The sequence below is a fragment of the Oncorhynchus clarkii genome, chromosome 17 (genome assembly GCF_045791955.1).
Source record: "Oncorhynchus clarkii lewisi isolate Uvic-CL-2024 chromosome 17, UVic_Ocla_1.0, whole genome shotgun sequence".
In the NCBI taxonomy this organism is placed as follows: domain Eukaryota; kingdom Metazoa; phylum Chordata; class Actinopteri; order Salmoniformes; family Salmonidae; genus Oncorhynchus; species Oncorhynchus clarkii.
In genome coordinates, this window is record NC_092163.1 from 37,415,231 (window position 1) to 37,438,996 (window position 23,766).

Consider the following 23,766-nt stretch of genomic DNA (forward strand, 5'->3'; position numbering starts at 1 on the left):
ATAGTTTTGGGAAAGTCTTCGAGGAAGTTTGGATGACCCATTTCCATGACCTTTATTTTCACAGTCGACAAAAATCGCCCGTTATTCTTGTTTGTTTCTTTTGCATGACATGTTTTAAGACATATTGTAACACAATTTCGTGTTATCAGAGAACAATGACAATGTTTCCTTTGTCTAATACAGTAACAAGAGGATGCAAAATGTAACGGATTTCGGGAAAGTAGTGAAAGTTTTAGAACAAACGAATGCTTCAGGTACATTTCCTCGTGGAAGTAGTCACTGTATGCACTATTTTCTTCTGTTTTCAACAAGAGTATAGGCCTGTATTTTGGAGACGTCTACAGCACCGCCCTTTTCATTCGTATGGGTTCAATAATGTAAGCCATCATGAGAATCCATGCCATTCCGCTATCATGGGGGACAGCAACCATGTACATTCCGCGTTCTGTTACATCTCTGTACTATCATGGGGAACTCGACAGAACTCATTTGGAAATGGTCGACCTAGAGTGAGTCCAATTCCCTTATTTCTGTGCCTGTCCTATTTCAAGAGCTGTACATCTATATCTGTCTGTCTGCTATGCAGTTGTTGGAACAGGTTTTGTTTTTCACTATGTTTCCCATTCAACAGGACTCTCTTAGACCATTTCAGCATGACCCTGGTGGAAAATCAGCAGAGCTGAGCTCGAAGAAGATGGATGGTTTGTTATTTTATGTGTTCTGCAACATTTATTATCATCCCTAGGGTAACGATAAGGGTATAATGTCAAAAGAGACTTAGCCTTCTCGACTGAAAGTAGCCTATGACAGTAATTCCACCAGTTAACTGTTAAATCTTCTCAAACCCACTGTGTCATTTGGTATTTTTTGTTGCAAAAGCAGCAGCTACTCTTCCTGGGGTTCACACAAAACATAAAACATGACATAATATAGAACATTAATAGACAAGAACAGCTCCAGGACATAACTACATACGGAACTATGTGTACTGTTACTGTACACTATTGTATGTTTACTAATGTTACTTCACAGGACAACCAGGGCCATGTGGGCCCATGGCTTTCTGTGCTGAAGAGGGTCCTCTTCGTTCTGTGGCCCCAGCCGGCCCCGGGGGCCAGTCCCTCTACACCTCCTTAAGCCACCTGGCCAACATCATGCAGCATAAGGCCCGGAGCCGCAGGAGCAGTCTCACCAGATACATCACTGGTCACACTCTGCCTCAGGTAAGTACACAAACAGAGACATAGTCCAGGGGTTGTGGTCAAAAGCCATAATGGAACATAATGGGACATGTTTCCATCCATGCTTTTGTGAAACAGAAAAACTTGTTGTGTTTACTTTGTATTTTCTTTCAGATTCAAAGTGCTGCACAGCCATCAGCATTTGGACTCAAATTTCAGAAATGTGCCCAGGTAAGTAATGTAGACTCTGTAGAGGATGGTCTTGCTTTGCTCGTTACTGTTCGGCTAGGCTCGGTATATAGAAGTGTATGTACAATGTGCCCTCATATACCATGTGTTCTCTACGATCCTTTGGGACACAGGTGGAGGCAGGTACCGAGTTCCCCCATCTGACGTTCTTCCTGCTCATCAACAACACTGGGCCTCCAGGGGACAGCAACCTTTCCCAGCTGGCCATCAGGGACTCCGTCTCTGGGATAGCAGCCCTGCAGAGTGGGGGGATGGTGGTGGAGAAAGGCTTCCAGACCTTCACCATCGATTCACTGCCAGGTACACAAGAGTCATGAGAAATCGGTTTCATCAGTCTGTCCGTCAGTCTGTCAATCAGTCAGATCACCAGGGTTGTGTTCAGTATGCACAAAATGAGAAAATAGCCTACATTTGAAACGGGGAGATACAACCTGAACTTGTGTAATAAGAAGCACAGATTTTCAGTTTGTTTTGCTACAGTGTACTTCACTGAAAATGACCCAGGCTCCATGCTACAGAAGGCTGTGCCACCTGAACTTATCCAATTGGAGTTATGAACATTGTTAAAATTATTGTATTAGCTTTTTACTCCATATTTCCAACCGTAGTTAATATCGTTGTTGTTTTGGTTGCGTTTCTGCAGCAGGATCTCAGTACGTTGTGACGTACACTGCCCTCATCAAGGGTCACAAGAGTGAAATTCTGGACCTGCCTGCCTTCCTTACCTTCTCCAATGCTTCACTGGTACTGCAATCACCTCATGACATAATATAGAACATTAATAGACACTTTGTCCCATTTTCTCTTGCTCTGTTTATATTGCCAAAGCAGCAACACTTTACATTGCTGTACATAGGTGCTATTCCAGGTTAATTTATACTGTTATTCTCGCTCTACAGAATGACGTCAATATGTTTGGTCCAATGGTGGCTAATTTGACACTGAGGCTTAACTCCACGAACAAGGTAACCTTGAAGCCATCGTTTCTTACTTCTTAGTTTATCAATGTGATGTCGGTTGATAGTCGTGCTCAACGTAAGGCTGCGTTTACAATGCTAAACCTTACATACAACCTTATGTACGTACATTTCATCATAGTAGTCAGATTACAGCATTGTCAGTGCCCCTGATAGTAATTTCTTTCTCTTTATCAAATATTGATGAATATGACCTACTCTCACTATACACTTTCAGATTTACCCCAATCACTATGTCCATTTTGCTGGGTTTATTGGTGGATTCTTTCTGTCCTTGTTGCTGCTGTCCCTGGGATTTCTGGCCATGAACCTAATATGTGCCCGAGCCAGGAAAAACTCCCTAGAGCGAAGGGTAAGACGTTGTTACTGTAACCTCACCTCTATTAGCTTACCTGAGTCCCAGATCTGATTGTGATGTCCTGCCAACTCCATTGCTGTGTGACAATGACAGCAATGAAGTAGTCAAGACAGCACAAACAGATCTGTATACTTGTTAGCCACCCAGCCGTGGCAAAAATAAAAACAATGACACCAATACAAAGTCAACAAATTGACTCTCTATTGTATTTTATTTTGAACTATTTGAAAGATATTTCTCCCATTTGTTCGTTGACTATGATTGTTTTTATTCTATTTGAAAGCAATCCACAGTAAAGGGATGGTTACTGTTTCTCTTTGTATGTCTGTCATTCCTCAAGAAAAAGCGAGGCGCTTCAGACCCTGAGTATGCGGTATGCAACATGAGTGAAACGGCCAAAGAAGAGGCAGCATTCGAGGACAAGATGGTGGACATCATGGTGCTGGAAGACCCTCAGAACATGTATCAAGCTCTGGAGAAGTGAGTATGGAAATGCCAAAGGATATAATGCTTTATTACTTGTCGTTATGGTTTATAATGTCTTATGCTCTAGGAGTAGGAACTGTGTTTCAAAGATGCTACCGAGTTACAGTTCATATAATGAAATCAGTCAATTGAACTAAATCAATCAAATGTATTTATAAAGCCCTTCTTACATCAGTTGATGTCACAAAGTACTGTACAGAAACCCAGCCTAAACCCCCAAACAGCAAGCAATGCAGGTGTAGAAGCATGGTGGCTAGGAAAAACTCCCTAGAAAGACCAGAACCTAGGAAGAAACCTAGAGAGGAACCAGGCTATGAGGGGTGGCCAGTCCTCTTCTGGCTGTGCCGGGTGGAGATTATAACAGAACATGGCCAAGATGTTCAAATGTTCACAGGTGACCGTGTCAGCGTGCACTGCGCCTGGCCCACCACAGGAGTCGCTAGAGCGAGATGGGACAAGGACATCCCTGACAGCCAAACCCTCCCCTAACCCGGAAGACACTTGACCAATTGTGCACTGCCCCATGGGTCTCCCGGTTGCGACAGAGCCTGGACTCAAACCCAGAATCTCTAGTGGCACAGCTAGCAATGCAGTGTCTTAGACCACTGTGCCACTCGGGAGGCACCGTAGTGTATGTCTGCCCATACCATAACTCCACATCAGCAAACCGCTTGCCCACGCAACGCCATACATGTTCTCTGCCATCTGCACTGTACAGTTGAAACCAGGATTCATCCATGAAGAGCACACTTCTCCAGTGTGTCAGTGGTATCGAAGGAGAGTGTTTGCCAACTGACGTTGATTACAACGCCGAACTGCAGTAAGGGCAAGACCCTGGTGAGGACGACGAGCACACAGATGAGCTTCCCTGAGACGGTTTCTTATAGTTTTCATCAGCTGTTTGGATGGCTGGTCTCAGACAATCCCGCAGGTGAAGAAACCAAATGTGAAGGTCCTGGGCTGGCGTGGTTACACGTGTTCTGCTGTTGTGAGGCCGGATTGACGTGCTGCTAAATTCTCTAAAACAAATTTATGGTAGAGAAATTAACATTAAATTCTCTGGTAACATCTGGTGGACATTCCTGCAGTCAGCATGACAATTGCACACTACCTCAAAACTTGAGACATTTGTGGCATTGTGTTGTGTGACAAATCTGCAGATTTTAGAGTACCCTATTATTGTCCCCCAGCACAAGGTGCACCTGTGTAATGATCATGCTGTTTAATCAGCTTCTTGATATGCAACACCTGTCAGGTGGATGCTCACTAACAGGAATGTAAACAAATTTGTGCACAAAATTTGAGAGAAATAAGCTTTATGTGCAAATGGAAACATTCTGCACTCTTTTATTTCAGCTCATGAAACATGTAACCAACAGAGACAAGTAATAGAGTCATTGTGGTTGCATTATCAAAAGGATGTTGCGTTTATATTATCATTCAGTGTATTTCTATTCTTGCTAGACTGAAAGTATCTGTTATTTGGTCATTATGAGAAGTCGCTAAGGCTTTATAAGGGGGCCATACATGCATATAATTATTGAGGCATCATGTTGCATTCCGTGTTTCCCCTATAATTTTTTCCAGCAGCGGTGACAAAATTAGCGTGGGGCGTGGCCAATGGCGTGGTTTTCCTGCAAATCTACACATTTTGCCATGGGTTGAAGAGAAAATGTAACAGTTTTAAAGCTAGTTTCCTGCAATTCAAAACATTTTAATGTGTTCTTATGCTATCTGAGTGACTCAAACACTATAAGACAATCAATGGGGGCCCCATGCCATAACATTTTGGGACATTTTTACTCTCCCTGACTGTCTATTTTTTATTCTGGTGGTTGTTAGTTCTCAAACATGATCTTATTTAAAAATATATAACTCTGTTATCTTTTCTACATACTTTATATCTGGTTGGAGTCATTTAAGTTTATACTGAAAATGACTTACCATCCCCGAAAGTATTCTTTTTTAGTAGTGCTCACGTTTTAGTAATGGTGGCCCGCCACTGCTAAATGAATATTGGGTTAACACTGACATTATACCTGTCTGCATTAAACTTGTACTGCAGTGGGCTAAATCTGGGTTAAACAGAGTGTTTCTTTGTACAGATCAACTTTGAAACAAAAGTATACACCTAACATATTGTTATAGTCTTAAGAAAAAGAAGACACCTGTACCATGTCAGATATAGAGTGGAAATGTACTACATTTTGAGTTTGCATCCCAATATTACGCTTTATATACATCACATAGTACTGAATTTTAACAAAACAGTTTGACATAGAAACACCGAATTTTCAACAACAACAAAAAATATATGTTTGTTAATTCTGAAAATATGAAGTTTTTTTTAAAAATAATGTTCCACCCATGAGGCCACTAAAGGGCTATTTGGTCATTTGTCTGCCGGAAACTATGTGTTGATGAACGGTAAAGTATAAAGTCAGACAAAGCTTTATAATATACGGTACCAGTCAAAAGTTTGGACACACCTACTCATTCAAGGGTTTTTCTTTATTTTGACTATTTTCTACATATTGTAGAATAATAGTGAAGACATCAAAACTATGAAATAATACATATGGAATCATGTAGTAACTAAAAAAGTGTTAAACAAATCAAAATATAATTTATATTTGAGATTCTTCAAAGTAGCCACCCTTTGACTTAATGTCAACTTTGCACACTCTTAGCATTCTCTCAACCAGCTTCATGAGGTTGTCACCTGGAATGCATTTAAATTAACAGGTGTGCCTTGTTAAAAGTTCAGTTGTGGAATTTATTTTGTTAATGTGTATGAGCCAATCCGTTGTGTTGTGACAAGGTAGGGGTGGTATACAGAAGATAGCCCTATTTGGTAAAATACCAAGTCCATATTATGGCAAGAACAGCTCAAATAAGCAAAGAGAAATGGCAGTCCATCATTACTTTAAGACATGAAGGTCAGTCAATTACGGAAAATGTCAAGAACTTTGAAGGTTTCTTTAAGTGCAGTTGCAAAACATCAAGCGCTATGATGAAACTGGCTCTCATGAGGACTGCCACAGGAAGGGAAGACCCAGAGTTACCTCTGCTGCAGAGGATAAGTTACCAGCCTCAGAAATTGCAGCCCAAATAAATACCTTTACAGAGTTCAAGTAATAGGCACATCTCAACATCAACTGTTCAGAGAAGACTGCGTGAATCAGGCCTTCATGGTCGAATTGCTGCAAATCAACCACTACTAAAGGACATGAGTAAGAAGAAGAGACTTGCTTGGGCCAAGAAACACGAGCAATGGACATTAGACCGGTAGAAATCTGTGTGAGACGCCGAGTAGGTGAACAGATGATCATCAGGACAATGACCTAAAACACACCTCCAGGCTGTGTAAGTTATATTTGACCAAGAAGGAGAGTGATGGAGGGCTGCATCAGATGACGTGGACCCCAAGCTGTCATCAAGTCAAAGGGTGGCTGCTTTGAAGATTCTAAAATATAAAATATATTTTGATTTGTTTAACACTTTTATTGTCTTCACTACTTTTCTATAATGTAGAAAATATTAAAAATAACTAAAAATGTACCTTGAATGAGTAGGTGTGTCCAAACTTTTGACTGGTACCGTCTATCTGACATCCTCACAGCCTGGAGATGTCCAGCCTGCTGCGAGCCACTTCCAGCCTGGAGAGCAGTCGGGTCCAGATGTACAAAGATGTGATCGCAGCCCTGCTGGCTGCGCTGCGCTCCCAGAACCACATGTCCCAGCAGGCCGAGCAGCGGCTACTGAGCGTGCTCCACGGCCAGTTGATGGGCATGGAGGGCAAGCTGAAGGAGGAGCACTTGGCACGCATGGCAACCCTGGCGGCCCAGTGCAACCTGGAGACCCGGGAGCAGATGGAGGCGGAGCATCGCAGAGAGGCCCAGGAGAAGGCCCAGGCAGAGGTGCTGTTTCAGCACTCTGACGAACAGGTACTGTAGTGGCTATTATCAATCAAAAACCATTGGCGGAGGTAGAGAGCAATGTGACTTGTGCATAAATAATTAGTTAAACATGCCAGAAATGGCTCCTATGGGCACAGATGGAGAAGCAACTCCAGCCCTGTGCTTAAATACCTGATTTAGCTAATTATGGTCAAGACTATGGTTAGGTGATTATTTGAAGCAGGTGTATTAGTGGTGGGCTGTAGCAAAAGCCTGCACACCCAGTAGCTCTCCATGGCACTGGATAGACTAAATCAAGTGCACTTCAAGTATGTCACACTTATATTTAACACAGGTCTGGTTGATTCTGGTTGATTCTCCAGGAACTCCACCAATGCAGTGTCCTCCTGGAGAAGCTCCACAAGCTGAACCAGAGTCACCTCCAGCGCACTCTGCTGGTGAGACACGAGGAGGCCTCAGCCAAGGTCCAAAGGCAGATAGTGGAGTGGAGAAGAGTGGAGCTGCACAAGATCTTCTCAGAGGAGCTGGAGGAAGCCACCAGGATGTGCGAGCTGGAGAAGACCCAGGCCAGGAGTCTCCTGCATGACTACTTTGCCTATCAGGTGAGCTAGTGAAGATGGTCCCGTTCAGTAGGAACAGATGGGAGGAAACACTTTGAAACAGCCAATGTAAATGTTCAGGTAGGAGCTACTTCAGCAATAGTTTTCAGAAATGTTTCGCTGTATGTATCACTGAAAGTTGTTTTGGACTAAATGGGAAAGTCAAGGGGAAATACTGTGCTCTCAACTAATCTCGTCACATATCTTGTCTCATCTATCTCATCTAATTTCTTCTCATCTCTTACCATCTCTTCTCATCTTATCTAATTGACATTCACATTTTAGTCATTTAGCAGATGCTCTTATCCAAAGCGACTTAGTGCATTCATGTTGAGATAGCTAGGTGAGACAACCACATATCATGTCTCATCGCATGTCTTCTCAGTTCATCTTATCTCATCTCATTTTATTTGATCTCATTACATCTGATCTCTCTAGAATCAGCTGGAGGAGGTGCTGGATGTGGTCCTGGCCAACCAACGTTGCATGCTGGGAGAGCGCCACGCCCAGAGGAGGTTCCTGGTGCACAGCCTCCACAGCCTGAAGGGCCTCATCTCCGAGACCTTCTCCAGGACCTCCAGCCAGATAGAGAACTGCTTCAGCCAGCATAGGAGGTTTGTTCTATGACTCTCTACATGTGTTATACTGTATGTCAGGTTTTATAGCACCTGTTGTCTTCTACCTACTTGTCCTTAAGCCATTGTAGACTACTAAGGGTTCGGGAAACTTGTATAATGTAGATGTAGCTTACATTCCTAAAAATGCAACCTTGCCTGTATTCCAACAGGGGGAGCGATGTGTCTGAAGAGCAGGTGGAGCTGCTGCTAGACAAGGCTCAGAAGGAGCTGGTGCTGGTGAGGCAGGGCCTGGATGAGGCTCTGAACCAGGAGAGGAGGGCCATGCACTGTGGCCTGGTCAAGAAGAGGAGGGACCTCATCTCTGACATGGTGAGATGATTGACAGTGCGTTGTTTAAGTCAAACTTCACAGTGTTGCTCTCAGGCAATACATTTGCATATCTTAATTAGATAAATAATGAATTAGCACTTATTTGAGAAATACTCCCAAATAAGATAATATTTTTTCAAGAAAATATCTCAATCAATTCACAACTCCTGTGCATTTGCTCATTTACTAATAACATAAAGCTGGGAATTATTCTGGGTAATGGAGAAACCACAAATATCACAAATACATACTGTGTCTTGACTTTTTCCACATTTTGTTATGTTATAGCCTTATTCTGAAATGGAAAAAATAAATAAAAATCCTCAGCAATCTACACACAATAACCCATAATGACAAAGCGAAAAAAGGTTTTTAGAAATACTGAAATATCTTATTAACATAACTACATTTTTAGAAAAACTGAAATATTTACATAAGTATTCAGACCCTTTGCTATAAGATACGAAATTGAGCTCAGGTGCATCCTGTTTCCATTGATTATCCGTGAGATGTTTCTACAACTTGATTGGAGTCCACCTGTGGTAAATACAATTGATTGGACATGATTTGGAAAGGCACACACCTGTCTATATAAGGTCCCACAGTTGACAGTGCATGTCAGATCAAAAACCAAGCCATGTGGTCAAAGGAATTGTCCATAGAGCTCCGAGATAGGATTGTGTCGAGGCACATATCTGGGGAAGGGTACCAGAAAATGTCTGCAGCATTGAAGGTCCCCAAGAACACAGTGGCCTCCATTATTCTTAAATGGAAGAAGTTTGGAACCACCAAGACTCTTCTTAGAGCTGGCCGCTTGGCCAAACTGAGCAATCGGGGGAGAAGGGCCTTGGTCAGAGAGGTGAACAGGAACCCCATGGTGGAGATGGGAGAACCTTCCAGAAGGACAACCGTCTCTGCATCACCCCACCAATCAAACCAGACGGAAGCCACTCCTCAGTAAAAAGCACATGACATCCCACGTGGAGTTTGCCAAAAGGCACCTAAAGGACTCAGACCATGAGAAACAAGATTCTCTTGTCTGATCAAACCAAGATTGAACTTTTTGGCCTGAATGCCAAGTGTCACGTCTGGAGGTGCTTCTACAAGTAAAGGATCTGAATAATTAAAGGATACTGAATACTTATGTAAATACGATATTTATGTTTTTTATTTTTAATAAATGAGCTAAAATTCTCAAAACCTGTTTTTGCTTTTCCATTATTGGGTATTGTGTGTACCTTGATGAAGTAAAAAACAATTGAATCAATTTTAGAATATGGCTGTAACCTACCAAAATGTGTAAAGAGTCGGAATACTTTCTGAAGTCACTGTATGTATATGATTGCCATAGCCCGAAGGACATCCCATGACCGTTAATTCCCTGAAGTATTTACATTGTATATAACTTACAAGTAATACATAGTGTAACCATCATCCATGTACATTTTGTTGTTGATTAGCCATTCTTTCTTTTATATAATCATATTTTTATTTAATGAGATCTATCGACCAAAGATTACACAATACAACAGCAGTAGTGTTGTTCCTGTATACATGATTATATGTACTATTATTAATACTGCTGAAATTAACTGTATTCATTACCCTCTTTGCATTGTACTGTATTTACTCAAATGCTGTACCACTATACTGCTTTGGCAATATCTACAAATTGTATATCATGCCAATAAAGCAATCTGAATTTGAATTGAAATAGGTAACAGCTAGGTGTTGTTCTGTTCAGCAGGGCACAACGTAGTGGAATATTCAGATGAATATATATTGAACCAACATCAGCTCTGTTCTTGCCATTTCTATCTGCAAAGTTTTACATTTGCCGACTGAACATGCTCAAGGAGTGCCTGTAGGGGCCAGGGCTCGATTTTAAGCTTTTCAACCTTGTCTTTTTCTCTTCATCCAGCTGCAGGGCCACAAGCAGAGGCAGAAGGAGCTGTCAGCCCTGTCCCGAGGGGGCCTGGAGGAGGACAGGATGGAGGTGGAGCCGGCCCAGCACCTCCGCTGCTGGCAGAGCCTGCTGACCGCCCAGTGCCTGGAGCTTGGGGAGCTCATCAACAACCTGGATGAGGAGGCCGCTGCAGACATCCGTAAGGTAACTCAAAATGACACAACACCCGCCTCTCTCCTTATATACAACGGTTAGATTAGGTAACTGGCAGCTAATAACTTGCACAACACATGTTGCCATTTTCAAATCGCTAGCTAGTTAGCAGTGTGCTAGTAGCATCCATTGTGCAAGTGACAGCACTCGCTCTCTAAGAATTAAAGTAGTTGTTTTCCTTGCTCTGCCAGGGCCATGGCTTTTGTGGAGCAATAGGTAATGCTGCTTTGTGAGTGCAAAGTGTTGGTCTGCAGAAGGTCCCCAGTTCAAGACCATTGACGGACAAGACTTATTTTGTTACAAGTACACAACTTGAAAAAGCGATTGTTAGACAGCAAATGAACATCATACATGATTATACATACATAGTTACATGGATTGTTAACTAACCAAGCAAGTAGTTTCACTTTCTCTGACTTTCTATTGACTGGAGATTCACCTTTGACCTCCCCCAGGTCACCATGCGTGTGATCCACAGCACCATGGCGGAGGTGAAGGCCATCCAGCCTGCTGTCGCCCAGGCTCTGCTGGCCCTGGGGAACCCCCGTGACCCCCTCCAGCAGCCAGAATCGGGGTCCCCCATAGGGGCCAGCAGCAGCGCCCTGTCCCAGGCCCAGGAGAGGCTCCATCTGGAGGGCAAGGCGGCAGTGAGGACCCTCCAGGCCTCCAGGGACTCGCTGCACCAGGGCATGGAGAGGGAGCTGCAGGAGCAGCAGGAGCTGAGGTCCAGGGGACAGGTCTTCTTCAGGTGAGCAGATGTTTATTTTCCAATCACTTTTTCAGGTCAGTCCATTGCGCTACAGAGAAGATGGTCACGTTGGTACACATTTCAGAATACTTGTGAAAGGGGGCAAAAAATAAACCTCTGGGGTATCTTAATGCAAATATTAGCACTTTGTGCTAATTATGTGTGTGTGGCCAACTGTGTGTGTGTTTGCGTGTATTTTCTATCCTTCCAAGGTCTCTGTGCTCGTCACAGCTCACCTTATCGGACGAGGAGCTCCTACACATGAAGCTGGAGTTCCAGAACTGTCTGTCCAGGATGGACCACTGCCTAATGCTGCCCCACGCCCTCTCCCGCTCCAAACTGCAGGCCGCTCTGTCCACCTGGAGGAAGGAGATGGAGGAGCAGGTTGAACATCCACAGCAAGAGGTAGGTGGAGTATCTGATACATACAGTTTGTAGTGCCAAAATGATAATACCGCCCTCTGCTGGTTCCTTAGCTGTAACATTCTGTAACATACAGTTGACAAAGATCACTTGGACATGTTGCATTATATACACTGCTCAAAAAAATAAAGGGAACACTAAAATAACACATCCTAGATCTGAATTAATGAAATATTCTTATTAAATACTTTTTTCTTTACATAGTTGAATGTGCTGACAACAAAATCACACAAAAATTATCAATGGAAATCAAATGTATCAACCCATGGAGGTCTGGATTTGGAGTCACACTCAAAATTAAAGTGGAAAACCACACTACAGGCTGATCCAACTTTGATGTAATGTCCTTAAAACAAGTCAAAATGAGGCTCAGTAGTGTGTGTGGCCTCCACGTGCCTATATGACCTCCCTACAACGCCTGGGCATGCTCCTGATGAGGTGGCGGATGGTCTCCTGAGGGATCTCCTCCCAGACCTGGACTAAAGCATCTGCCAACTCCTGGACAGTCTGTGGTGCAACGTGGCATTGGTGGATGGAGCGAGACATGATGTCCCAGATGTGCTCAATTGGATTCAGGTCTGGGGAACGGACGGGCCAGTCCATAGCATCAATGCCTTCCTCTTGCAGGAACTGCTGACACACTCCAGCCACATGAGGTCTAGCATTGTCTTGCATTAGGAGGAACCCAGGGCCAACCGCACCAGCATATGGTCTCACAAGGGGTCTGAGGATCTCATCTCGGTACATAATGGCAGTCAGGCTACCTCTGGCGAGCACGTGGAGGGCTGTGCGGCCCCCCAAAGAAATGCCACCCCACACCATGACTGACCCACCGCCAAACCGGTCATGCTGGAGGATGTTGCAGGCAGCAGAACGTTCTCCACGGCGTCTCCAGACTCTCACGTCTGTCACGTGCTCAGTGCGAACCTGCTTTCATCTGTGAAGAGCACAGGGCGCCAGTGGCGAATTTGCCAATCTTGGTGTTCTCTGGCAAATGCCAAACGTCCTGCACGGTGTTGGGCTGTAAGCACAGTGGACGTCGGGCCCTCATACCACCCTCATGGAGTCTGTTTCTGACCGTTTGAGCAGACACATGCACATTTGTGGCCTGCTGGAGGTAATTTTGCAGGGCTCTGGCAGTGCTCCTCCTGCTCCTCCTTGCACAAAGGCGGAGGTAGCGGTCCTGCTGTTAGGTTGTTGCCCTCCTACGGCCTCCTCCACGTCTCCTGATGTACTGGCCTGTCTCCTGGTAGCGTTTCCATGCTCTGGACACTACGCTGACAGACACAGCAAACCTTCTTGCCACAGCTCGCATTGATGTGCCATCCTGGAAGAGCTGCACTACCTGAGCCACTTGTGTGGTTTGTAGACTCCATCTCATGCTACCACTAGAGTGAAAGCACCGCCAGCATTCAAAAGTGACCAAAACATCAGCCAGGAAGCATAGGAACTGAGAAGTGGTCTGTGGTTATCACCTGCAGAACCACTCCTTTATTGGGGGAAACATTGCTTATTGTCTATATTTTCCACCTGTTGTCTATTCCATTTGCACAACAGCATGTGAAATTTATTGTCAATCAGTGTTGCTTCCTAAGTGGACAGTTTGATTTCACAGAAGTGTGATTGACTTGGAGTTACATTGTGTTGTTTAAGTGTTCCCTTATATACACTACTGTTCAAAAGTTTGGGGTCACTTAGAAATGTCCTTGTTTTTGAAAGAAAAGCACATTTTTTGTCCATTAAAATAACATCAAATTGCGGATATGGCAGTGAAGTCACTGGTGATGGCCGTCCTATTTCAAACTCATCCCCTCTCTTCCAACTGACGCCAGAACTTCTACAGACATGTAAGCTGGAGCATTGGCACATTGTGGGAACGCATGAAAGTATTGACAAAAACACCTAAGCTATATCCACAGTGGTCAATGGTAAAACGAACAGCAACTAATGCTAAACAGACTAGATGAAATGACAGTAGCCTATGCTGTGGAGATGTTTCCCTCACCATCTCACTAACCATCTTGTGTGTTTTCCAGAAGAAGACGAGGACTAAAGGGAAATCCACTGAGGGCAGACAGCGAGCAGAAACCTCTGAACTGCTGCTCTTCCAGAAGAAGATGGAGGACAGGATACAGCTGTTTGAGAAAGAAAAAGAAATGGAGCGCACTGTGAGGGAGAAGGTTCGGTGGAATTCAGTTCACTGAAACTTTATTTGTCCCGAGGGGCAGTCATAAAATGGAGGAGAAGGCTTTTATATTGCGCATATCCTCTTTTGTCGCATTCACTCACTTTTTGCTCCTGACACTTTCTCACACTTCCAGCTGGACGAGATGGGAATACAGCAGAGGCGGGTAAAGGGGATATTCCCGGACGGACTCCGAAACCTTTAGAGTATCTCAGACCTAGATTAAGCCTACTCCTGGACCAAAATCTGTAAATGATCTCGTTGAACGTCCTTTTTAGTCCAGGAATAGTCATCATCAAATTCAGAAAAACTGTCCCTTAGCGTTTGCTGCCAGTGTTATGAAACCTGTTAGTCAGCCTACTGATAAACCTGCTCTTGCTATGACTAGGGTTCCTAAGGCTGCCTAACTGGTCCATAACCTATTGTAAAATGTGCCCATTTAACATAAAATAAGAGTAAGCGCACAGGGTGTTCGATGTATGTCTCACTGGTGTCCAGGGAGAGCTTAGTTGAGTAACTGTGACCTAATCACTTAACCTAACTCATTTCCTACAACTTTAGCTAAACCCCTTCATTCCCTGACGCCTCCAACATCTTTCTCTCTCTCTCTAGGTCCTGGAGGAGATGCGTAGCGTGAGGGAATCGGAGCTCCGGAACCAGGCAGACGGCCTGGCCGTGCAGATGGCCGCCCTCCACTACCAGAAGGCTGAGAGGAGGACCAGGGTCCTGGAGACCTCCAGAGCTCTGCTCACCATCCAGAGCCTGCTCACAGAAGAACTGCGAGCCAGCAGGAGCCTGGGGGCAGCCCCCATAGCCCAGAGCATCCAGAACCACTGTCTGGTAGGATAGGACATTGTAGCATGTTGGATGCTTTAGCATGTACTGTAGCCAGATTCCTACTTTAGCTGTGAAATATTACATCGTTGGCTCAATTTGATCAAATCCGCCTGAGCAATTTGGTTACACACACACAGATACAGGATAAGATATATCCTCAGTGGATAAAGGTTTTGTGAAGAGCGTGATCCCTTGGCGTGTGACTACAGGGTTTGGAGGAAGCGGAGCTCCAGCTCCAGAGAGAGCATGCAGAGTTGGAGAGTCTGGAGTCTGGACCCTCCAAACACAGACCACCCAAAGACCCACACTACTCTGATGAGGAAGAGGAGGAAGAGGAAGGGCAAAGGAGGCTGTTTCATATAGAGCGTGACAGCCGCATGGCCACCATCCTTCACGAGGCCCTGTACACGTGTGATCAGGTCATTGTTCTGCAGACAGAGAGGTGGGCTTTTTGGAGCTATTATTCTGCCTAAAACAAATGTACAATTGAGAAATATTCTTACACAAATGCACCATGAAGCGTAACACAGAACAGCTCAGTGCGAACAGAATAATTCTGAATATTTTATCATTTTTTCCCCCTAGGCTGCATGAGGCCAACGCTAGGAATCAAGCCATGGAGGATCTCAAGGAGCAGCTGGAGCTGAAGAGACTCTACACAAACTGTGACCAGGTGATCTAGCCATCATATAATTGTAATTCTCCAGTTGCTTTTTAGCCTGGAAGTAGGCTTAATCTGGGTCTGAGTCACTATTTTGTTGACAGCCCAAGCCCAAGGAGACAGTTTTTTTCCCTTCCGTCCCTCTTTTTCGTCCATCCCTCCCCAGGATCTGGAGTTTGCGGCCAGGTTGGTGAGGCAGAGCCAAGTCTCCACCGAGGTTCTCCTAGAGGCTCTCCGCCTCCTCCTCCCAACCCTCCCCGAGTCGGAGCTGCTCTCCCTCATTGATGCCCTATGCCCCAAGCTATCGGTCTTTCCAGCGTCCGCAGAGCAGGAAAGCACAGCGTAAGAACTACTGAAGCTCCTTCGTCTAGCAATAGTTTTATTGGTAGTGGATTGGAGTGTTTTCTTCAGAATTGTTTAAAGGCATACCGCGAGATTCTGGCATTTAGGCCAGCATTGCTATTGTACCTGTAGACTTCCAGTCATTGCGCTAAAGCTAGTTAGTATTGGTTTCTTCGAAACGTCTGCTAACTTCCTTCATACTGCACGCAGAAACATAAAAAATGTATCCACGAGTTCATTTGACTCTGGGTAAGTAGAACATGGCCAGAATCTCGCAGTAGACATTTAAAGGTAGAGTCTGCAATATGACATCATCAACATAGCAGGGCCACTTCCTGCTTTACAACAGCAACAGACTTAAAATCTGCAGCAACAGAGCTTAAAGGTAGAGTTGTCAGCATGACATCACCATACACACTGTGGCATGTTCCTGCTTACAGATATTAACAACAACAAAGTTCAAATCTTCCATTGCCAATATTGGCTGTTCCCAAGGGACGGCGAAGATTGGGAACAGCAAAAAGTAGCAGTCTTGGGCCTCCCGGGTGGCGCAGTGGTCTAAGGCACTGCATTGCAGTGCTAGCTGCCCATGGGGCGGCGCACAATTTGCCCAGCGTCGTCCGGGTTAAGAAGGGTTTGGCCGGCAGGGATATCCTTGTCTCATCGTGCACTAGCGACTCCTGTGGCGGGCATGGTGCAGTGCACGCTGACCAGGTTGCTAGGTGTACGGCGTGTCCTCCGACACATTGGTGCGGCTGGCTTCCGGGTTGGATGTGCGTTGTGTCAAGAAGCAGTGCGGCTTGGTTGGGTTGTGTTTCGGAGGATGCATGGCTCTCGACCTTCGCCTCTCCTGAGTCCTTACAGGAGTTGCAGCGATGAGACAAGACAGTAACTACTACCAATTGGATACCACAAAATTGGGGAGAAAAGGGGGGGGTAATTTTTTTTTTAATTAGCAGTCTTGGCAGAAAAGAAGTCTGAGACATAAACTCTCTGCCTGGCCATTGAAAACTCAGGGTAAACTTTAGTCAAGTTGGTAATCTGACAGCTTGCACATCTTTGGTGTTTTAACCCAGTTTTAACCCTCCACTTACATCCAGTAAGTAAATGAAGTTATACATATGCTCACTGCTTAGCAGGCTCCAAAATACCAATACCACTAGAGAATAGAACTCTCTGAGCAGTTTGTGCCGTGCACCAGATGTTTAGGCGGGTGTCTATGAGTGACTCACACCAGCACAATGTGTTACTTGTCAGTAAACGCTGGATTCAGTTTGTTTCCCATCTGAAAAGCTTATAAGACATATTCATCATGTGTCAATTTAAGAATTTAATTTGTCTCCTATTAACTTAACTGTGAAAATGTCCCTTCTTGCCATTGTAACAACTGACGACGCGCACACCCCCGCATTTCCCGCAAGTGGTTGGGCCCCCCAGATAGCATATGAACACGTCATAAGCCATTCTTTATTTTTTATTACAGGAAATTTGCTTTCAAACTACAGGGTGGGCTCCGCGAAACTGCGCTATGGCACTAATTGTAAGCACCTGTCACACACAAATATACTACCACAAAAAGTAGAACTAAAAGCAATTTCAAGTAGATTCCAAAGTAGAACAAAAAGGAACTACAAGAAAATGGTTCAACATTTCAGCATTCATGTAGGGAATTAATAGCAAGCTAAGATTTATGTGATCATACAGGGGACGCTGGCATTTCAGTTCACATGAGAACTTTTGACAGAACCTGCGAAAAGATCAAGTCAAAATAAAGTCTTCACGTTTCGTAAACTACAGGTGTGGACTAACAGTCAAATGCTTACTTCCGAGTCCTTTTTCGAGTTAAAGATACAAATGTATTAGTGTCACGAGGAATGAATACACAGTAAATAACAAATAACAATGACGAGTATATAATATCAAATCAAATTTTATTGGTCGCATACACATATTGCGGATGTTATTGTAGATGCAGCGAAATGCTTTATGGTTCTAGCTCCAACGGTTTGTAATACCTAACAATACAAAACAATACACACAACCCCCCCCCCCCCCCAAATAACATGGCTATATACAGGGAGTACCAGTGTCGAGTTGATGTGCAGAGGCATGAGGTAATTAAGGTAGCCATTTACATATAGGTAGGGTTAAAGTGACTAGGCAACAGGATAGATAGACAGTAGCAGCAGTGGTAGCCATTTGATTAGCTATTTACAGTGCCTTGCGAAAGTATTCGGCCCCCTTGAACTTTGCGACCTTTTGCCACATTTCAGGCTTCAAACATAAAGATATAAAACTGTATTTTTTTGTGAAGAATCAACAACAAGTGGGACACAATCATGAAGTGGAACGACATTTATTGGATATTTCAAACTTTTTTAACAAATCAAAAACTGAATAATTGGGCGTGCAAAATTATTCAGCCCCTTTACTTTCAGTGCAGCAAACTCTCTCCAGAAGTTCAGTGAGGATCTCTGAATGATACAATGTTGACCTAAATGACTAATGATGATAAATACAATCCACCTGTTTGTAATCAAGTCTCCGTATAAATGCACCTGCACTGTGATAGTCTCAGAGGTCCGTTAAAAGCGCAGAGAGCATCATGAAGAACAAGGAACACACCAGGCAGGTCCGAGATACTGTTGTGAAGAAGTTTAAAGCCGGATTTGGATACAAAAAGATTTCCCAAGCTTTAAACATCCAAAGGAGCACTGTGCAAGCGATAATATTGAAATGGAAGGAGTATCAGACCACTGCAAATCTACCAAGACCTGGCCGTCCCTCTAAACTTTCAGCTCATACAAGGAGAAGACTGATCAGAGATGCAGCCAAGAGGCCCATGATCACTCTGGATGAACTGCAGAGATCTACAGCTGAGGTGGGACACTCTGTCCATAGGACAACAATCAGTCGTATATTGCACAAATCTGGCCTTTATGGAAGAGTGGCAAGAAGAAAGCCATTTCTTAAAGATATCCATAAAAAGTGTTGTTTAAAGTTTGCCACAAGCCACCTGGGAGACACACCAAACATGTGGAAGAAGGTGCTCTGGTCAGATGAAACCAAAATTGAACTTTTTGGCAACAATGTAAAACGTTATGTTTGGCGTAAAAGCAACACAGCTGAACACACCATCCCCACTGTCAAACATGGTGGTGGCAGCATCATGGTTTGGGCCTGCTTTTTTTCAGCAGGGACAGGGAAGATGGTTAAAATTGATGGGAAGATGGATGGAGCCAAATACAGGACCATTCTGGAAGAAAACCTGATGGAGTCTGCAAAAGACCTGAGACTGGGACGGAGATTTGTCTTCCAACAAGACAATGATCCAAAACATAAAGCAAAATCTACAATGGAATGGTTCAAAAATAAACATATCCAGGTGTTAGAATGGCCAAGTCAAAGTCCAGACCTGAATCCAATCGAGAATCTGTGGAAAGAACTGAAAACTGCTGTTCACAAATGCTCTCCATCCAACCTCACTGAGCTCGAGCTGTTTTGCAAGGAGGAATGGGAAAAAATTTCAGTCTCTCGATGTGCAAAACTGATAGAGACATACCCCAAGCGACTTACAGCTGTAATCACAGCAAAAGGTGGCGCTACAAAGTATTAACTTAAGGGGGCTGAATAATTTTGCACGCCCAATTTTTCAGTTTTTGATTTGTTAAAAAAGTTTGAAATATCCAATAAATGTCGTTCCACTTCATGATTGTGTCCCACTTGTTGTTGATTCTTCACAAAAAAATACAGTTTTATATCTTTATGTTTGAAGCCTGAAATGTGGCAAAAGGTCGCAAAGTTCAAGGGGGGCGAATACTTTCGCAAGGCACTGTAGCTGTCTTGTTTAGCAGTCTTATGGCTTGGGGGTCTGTTCACAGTTCTGCTGGTTCCAGAGAGAACAGTCTATGGCTTGGGAGGCTGGAGTCTTTGACAATTCTTTGGGACCTTCCTCGGATTTACTTGGTGTGTAAAATGTTAGTTGTAACCGCATTCTTACAGCACTGTCGAAGTAGTGCGACTAATCAATGTGATCTCTCTGAGGAGGAAAGAAAAGTCATTCAAATCAAATCAATTTTATTTGTCACATGCGCCGAATACAACTGGTGTGGACTTTACTGTGAAATGCTTGCTTACGAACCTTTCACAACGATGCAGAGTAAAAAAATATATATATAAAAAAATAAACAGTAACTAACTCAAGAGGAGTAAAATAAAATACACAAGAATGGGGCTCTATACAGGGAGTACCAGTACCAGATCAATGTGCAGAAGTACGAGTTATTTGAGGTAGATAATGTACATGAAGGCAGGGTAAAGTGACTAGGTGTCCGGTTAGATAATAATAAATACAAAATATTAGCAGCAGCAAATGATGAGTGTAAAAGTGAGTGTGTGTGAGTGTATGTTTGTTTGTGTTGTGTGTGCATATTTAGTGTTTGAATGTGTGAGGGATATGTGTGGGAGTGACAGTGTAGTGTGTGTGTATATGGTGTGTATATAAAGTCTAGTGAGTGTGTGTAGGGTCAGTGCAAAATAGTCAGTGCCGATAGTTTGGGTACCATTAATTTACTATTTAGCAGTCTGGCTAATATGGCTTGGGTGTAGAAGCTGTCTCGGAGCCTGTTGGTCCAGGAGCCGATGCTCCGGTATCGTTTGCTGGATGGTAGGAGAGTGAACAGTCCATGGCTTGGGTGGCAGGAGTCTTTGTCAATTTTTGGGCCTTGCTCTGATGCCGCCTGGTATAGAGATCCTGGATGGCAGGGAGCTCGGCTCCAGTGATGTACTGTGCTGTCCTCACTACCCTTTGTATCGCTTTGCGGTCAAGGGCGGTGCAATTGCTATACCAAGCGGTGATGCAGCCAGTCAAGATGCTCTCAATGGTGCAGCTGTATAACTTTTTTACGATCTTAGGGCCTATATCAATTATTTTCAGCCTCCTGAGAGGGAAGAGGTAATGTCATGCCCTCTTCACTACTGTGCAGGTGTGTGTTGACCATGTTAAGTCCTTAGTGATGTGGATCATACCTTCCCATCTGCCCATGATACATTGGCTGGGAGCTTGGAACACTTACTGTCAATGTCCTGTCTGGGCTGGCCAACACTCTGTTTGGACTCTTGCTTGTGTGAATAATGCTCTTTGTATGAGGACACCTGGGACTTGGCCTGTCTAGCCAGAAAAAGAGGGAAGTTACTGAGAAAGTTAACTTAAATAGAACAAAATGCATCATTTTGTGGAGTCTCCATCTGCTTAATTCGCTTGTCCCCCGCGTGAATCATTTTCTTTATAGCCAGAGAGCTATTTTTATTTTCCATTCTGGCTGTTTTTTTTCTCAGGTGGCCAGAGGGAGCAGGAAAATCTCTGCTGGTCAGACTGAGGCAGGAAATGGTGGGGAGGAATGTCTCAGCCCACAGCACGGACAAGGACAGAAACCAGTGAGTGCAAGACAAAGAGCCTCAACTTTTCTCTGGATTTTATTTTAGATGTGGATACAGTTTCAGGTCCTAATTCAGTCAGTTCTCATCAACTCAGAATGTTGACAATGTAATGATGACAACAAGGACAGGTGGGTCTGTGCGAATTTTGAAAGGTTACTACCTTGATAACGATAAAGCATAAACATTGATTGTGAGTCAACCTGCAGTGCTGTTTTTCTTTATCGGTGATTGAATTGGAGCCCAAGGGTACTTTTACAAAGTACTAGGAAATAACTTGGGAGAGACAATATTTGGCACATAGCAACATAGAGTGGTAGATGCATTTTGGTCCCACTTTTGTAAAATACTATATATACTGTAGATGCTTCAGAAATCGTAATCAAATGTCATACTCTTCCTCTTCATTTTCCAGGTTCCAGGAGAAGAGACAGAGCCTGCTGGAGAGGCTGTTTCTCAATCCCAGACCCGATGCTCGCAGGGACGTCATGCAAGTGTTGGTCCAGGAAAAGGGGAGGGAGGGAGTTGTTGCCATTCCCAAACCAGTCGCGACTGGAACGAGCCAAACCATAGCCTCGGAACAGCTCCAAGACTCTGTTCAGATTTCAGTGGGAGGAGGAGGAGAGGTGGACAGTGAAACTGTGTTTGTCTCCACTACTGCAGCAGTACCCTCCACCTCTGGCTCGGCCAACAATGCAGTAGTACTGGACATCCCCACTACGGGGGAGAGGGTGTTTGTGTTCCGCGTTCTGCCGGAGCCCCAGAACACGACAGGGGCCACCAACAGGAAGAGGAAGAAGAGGAACTTTCTTAATCTGAAGAAGGGATCGGTGGCCCCCACAGACCAACCCTGAGCTTGCTGGTGGTTTCAACAGGGTCTACTGTAGACACAGACTTGCCATTAGATTCCTACTGGTCCTATACTGAACCACTAGCCTGGTCCCAGGTCTGTTTGACTGAAGTAGTTGGCAAAACCGCACAAACAGATCTGAGACCAGGCTAGGGGAACATGTGCCCTGTTAGACTCTGTTATGTGCTTTAAAATGTCCCACCTTTATGGTACTCAATGATGGTATTATGGTAACAATGAACAAAATTCTATGTATTAACGTTTAATTTAGTTGAAGTAGTCTCAAGGTACTGTAAAATAGCCATATAGTTGCAGGCTTTGTCTGTAGACAGCTAGTTTTTCTGATAATGAATGATTCGCACGTCTTGGCATATACATAAACCACATCACCATTATCAATATTTTAACACATTTTATAAATACAATTATGATAAATAAGTACAAATGTTATATAAAAAATGGTATCGTAGAGTGTTCCTATCCATTGTATGTTAAAACACCTGCAACGGTCATTTTTTTTCAAGCTTCAAAATAACAATCCTATAAGTTCAACCAATGTGTTACAACTGTTTTTTTTTTACAAATTCATAAACGATCAATAAATTAATCATTATCAGTTTAGCTATATAAACTCAGTTTATTAACTAGGCCTACCTATAGCTCTGTAAATCGTTTCATTAACAGCCATACAAATGTTACCAACATGCAGTGATGTAAAGTACTTAAGTAAAAAATACTTTAAAGTACTACTGAAGTAGTTTTGGGGGGTATCTGTACTTTACTATTTCAATTTCTGACAACTTTCACTTTTACTTCACAACATTCCTAAAGACAATTATGTACTTTTACTCCATACATTTTCCCTGACACCCAAAAGTACTCGTTAAATTTTGAATGCATAGCAGGACAGAAAATAGTCAAATTCACACACTTATCAAGAGAACATCCCTGGTCATCCTACTGTCTCTGATTTGGGGAACTCACTAAACACAAATGCTATGTTTGTAAATGATGTCTGAATGTTGGAGTATGACCCTGAGTCAACTTATATGAAAAAAACAAGAACTTTGTGCCATCTGGTTTGCTTAATATAATGAATGTTTTATTATTCATATTTTTACTTTTGATACTTAAGTATATTTTAGCAACTACATGTATTTTATACTAAAGTATATTTAAAACCAAAAACTTTTATACTTTTACTCAAGTAGTATTTTACTGGGTGACTTTCACTTTTTTTTCATTTTCTAATAATGTATATTTACTTTTACTTAAGTATGACAATTGGGTACTTTTTCCACCACTGCCAACATGTGCTTAAATTAATTTTGATAGTGACATGTGGATTGTTACAGCATGGGATGATACACTTTGTTGTCATCCTGAAGGATGTTGATAGCTGGAAGAAATGTCACGTTTCCAAAATGCACAGGAGCGCGTAATAAGTT

At 43.4% G+C, this 23,766-nt stretch overlaps 1 protein-coding gene across 5 annotated transcripts; it reads left to right on the forward strand.

Moving 5' to 3' along the window:
* LOC139370764 (limbin-like) lies at nt 1-23,064 on the forward strand. 5 transcript variants are annotated; one of them, XM_071110460.1, is made up of 24 exons: nt 3-509; nt 632-701; nt 1,033-1,223; nt 1,356-1,412; nt 1,544-1,730; nt 2,074-2,174; nt 2,330-2,395; nt 2,625-2,759; nt 3,106-3,245; nt 6,874-7,198; nt 7,534-7,773; nt 8,209-8,384; nt 8,558-8,717; nt 10,639-10,827; nt 11,292-11,584; nt 11,797-11,989; nt 13,840-13,854; nt 14,044-14,187; nt 14,805-15,032; nt 15,239-15,471; nt 15,615-15,702; nt 15,857-16,032; nt 21,370-21,468; nt 21,884-23,064. In XM_071110460.1, exons 1-24 carry the CDS (start codon nt 246-248, stop codon nt 22,320-22,322), a joined length of 4,209 nt encoding a protein of 1,402 aa, XP_070966561.1. In that variant the 5' UTR covers nt 3-245; the 3' UTR covers nt 22,323-23,064. The 5 variants fall into 5 exon arrangements, with proteins under 5 accessions (XP_070966562.1, XP_070966561.1, XP_070966563.1 ...); XM_071110458.1 differs by having other exon boundaries at nt 21-509; nt 14,044-14,175; XM_071110461.1 differs by lacking the exon at nt 13,840-13,854 and having other exon boundaries at nt 1-509.
* Nucleotides 23,065-23,766: the final 702 nt, after the last annotated feature.

Bases quoted from the DNA above. Each gene is read 5' to 3' on its own strand.
- LOC139370764 (XM_071110460.1), top strand. From the start codon at position 246: ATGCTTCAGGTACATTTCCTCGTGGAAGTAGTCACTGTATGCACTATT. The intron at 3,246-6,873 runs GTGAGTATGGAA...ACATCCTCACAG, and splicing joins ATGTATCAAGCTCTGGAGAA to CCTGGAGATGTCCAGCCTGC. The intron at 16,033-21,369 runs GTAAGAACTACT...TTTTTTTCTCAG, and splicing joins GCAGAGCAGGAAAGCACAGC to GTGGCCAGAGGGAGCAGGAA.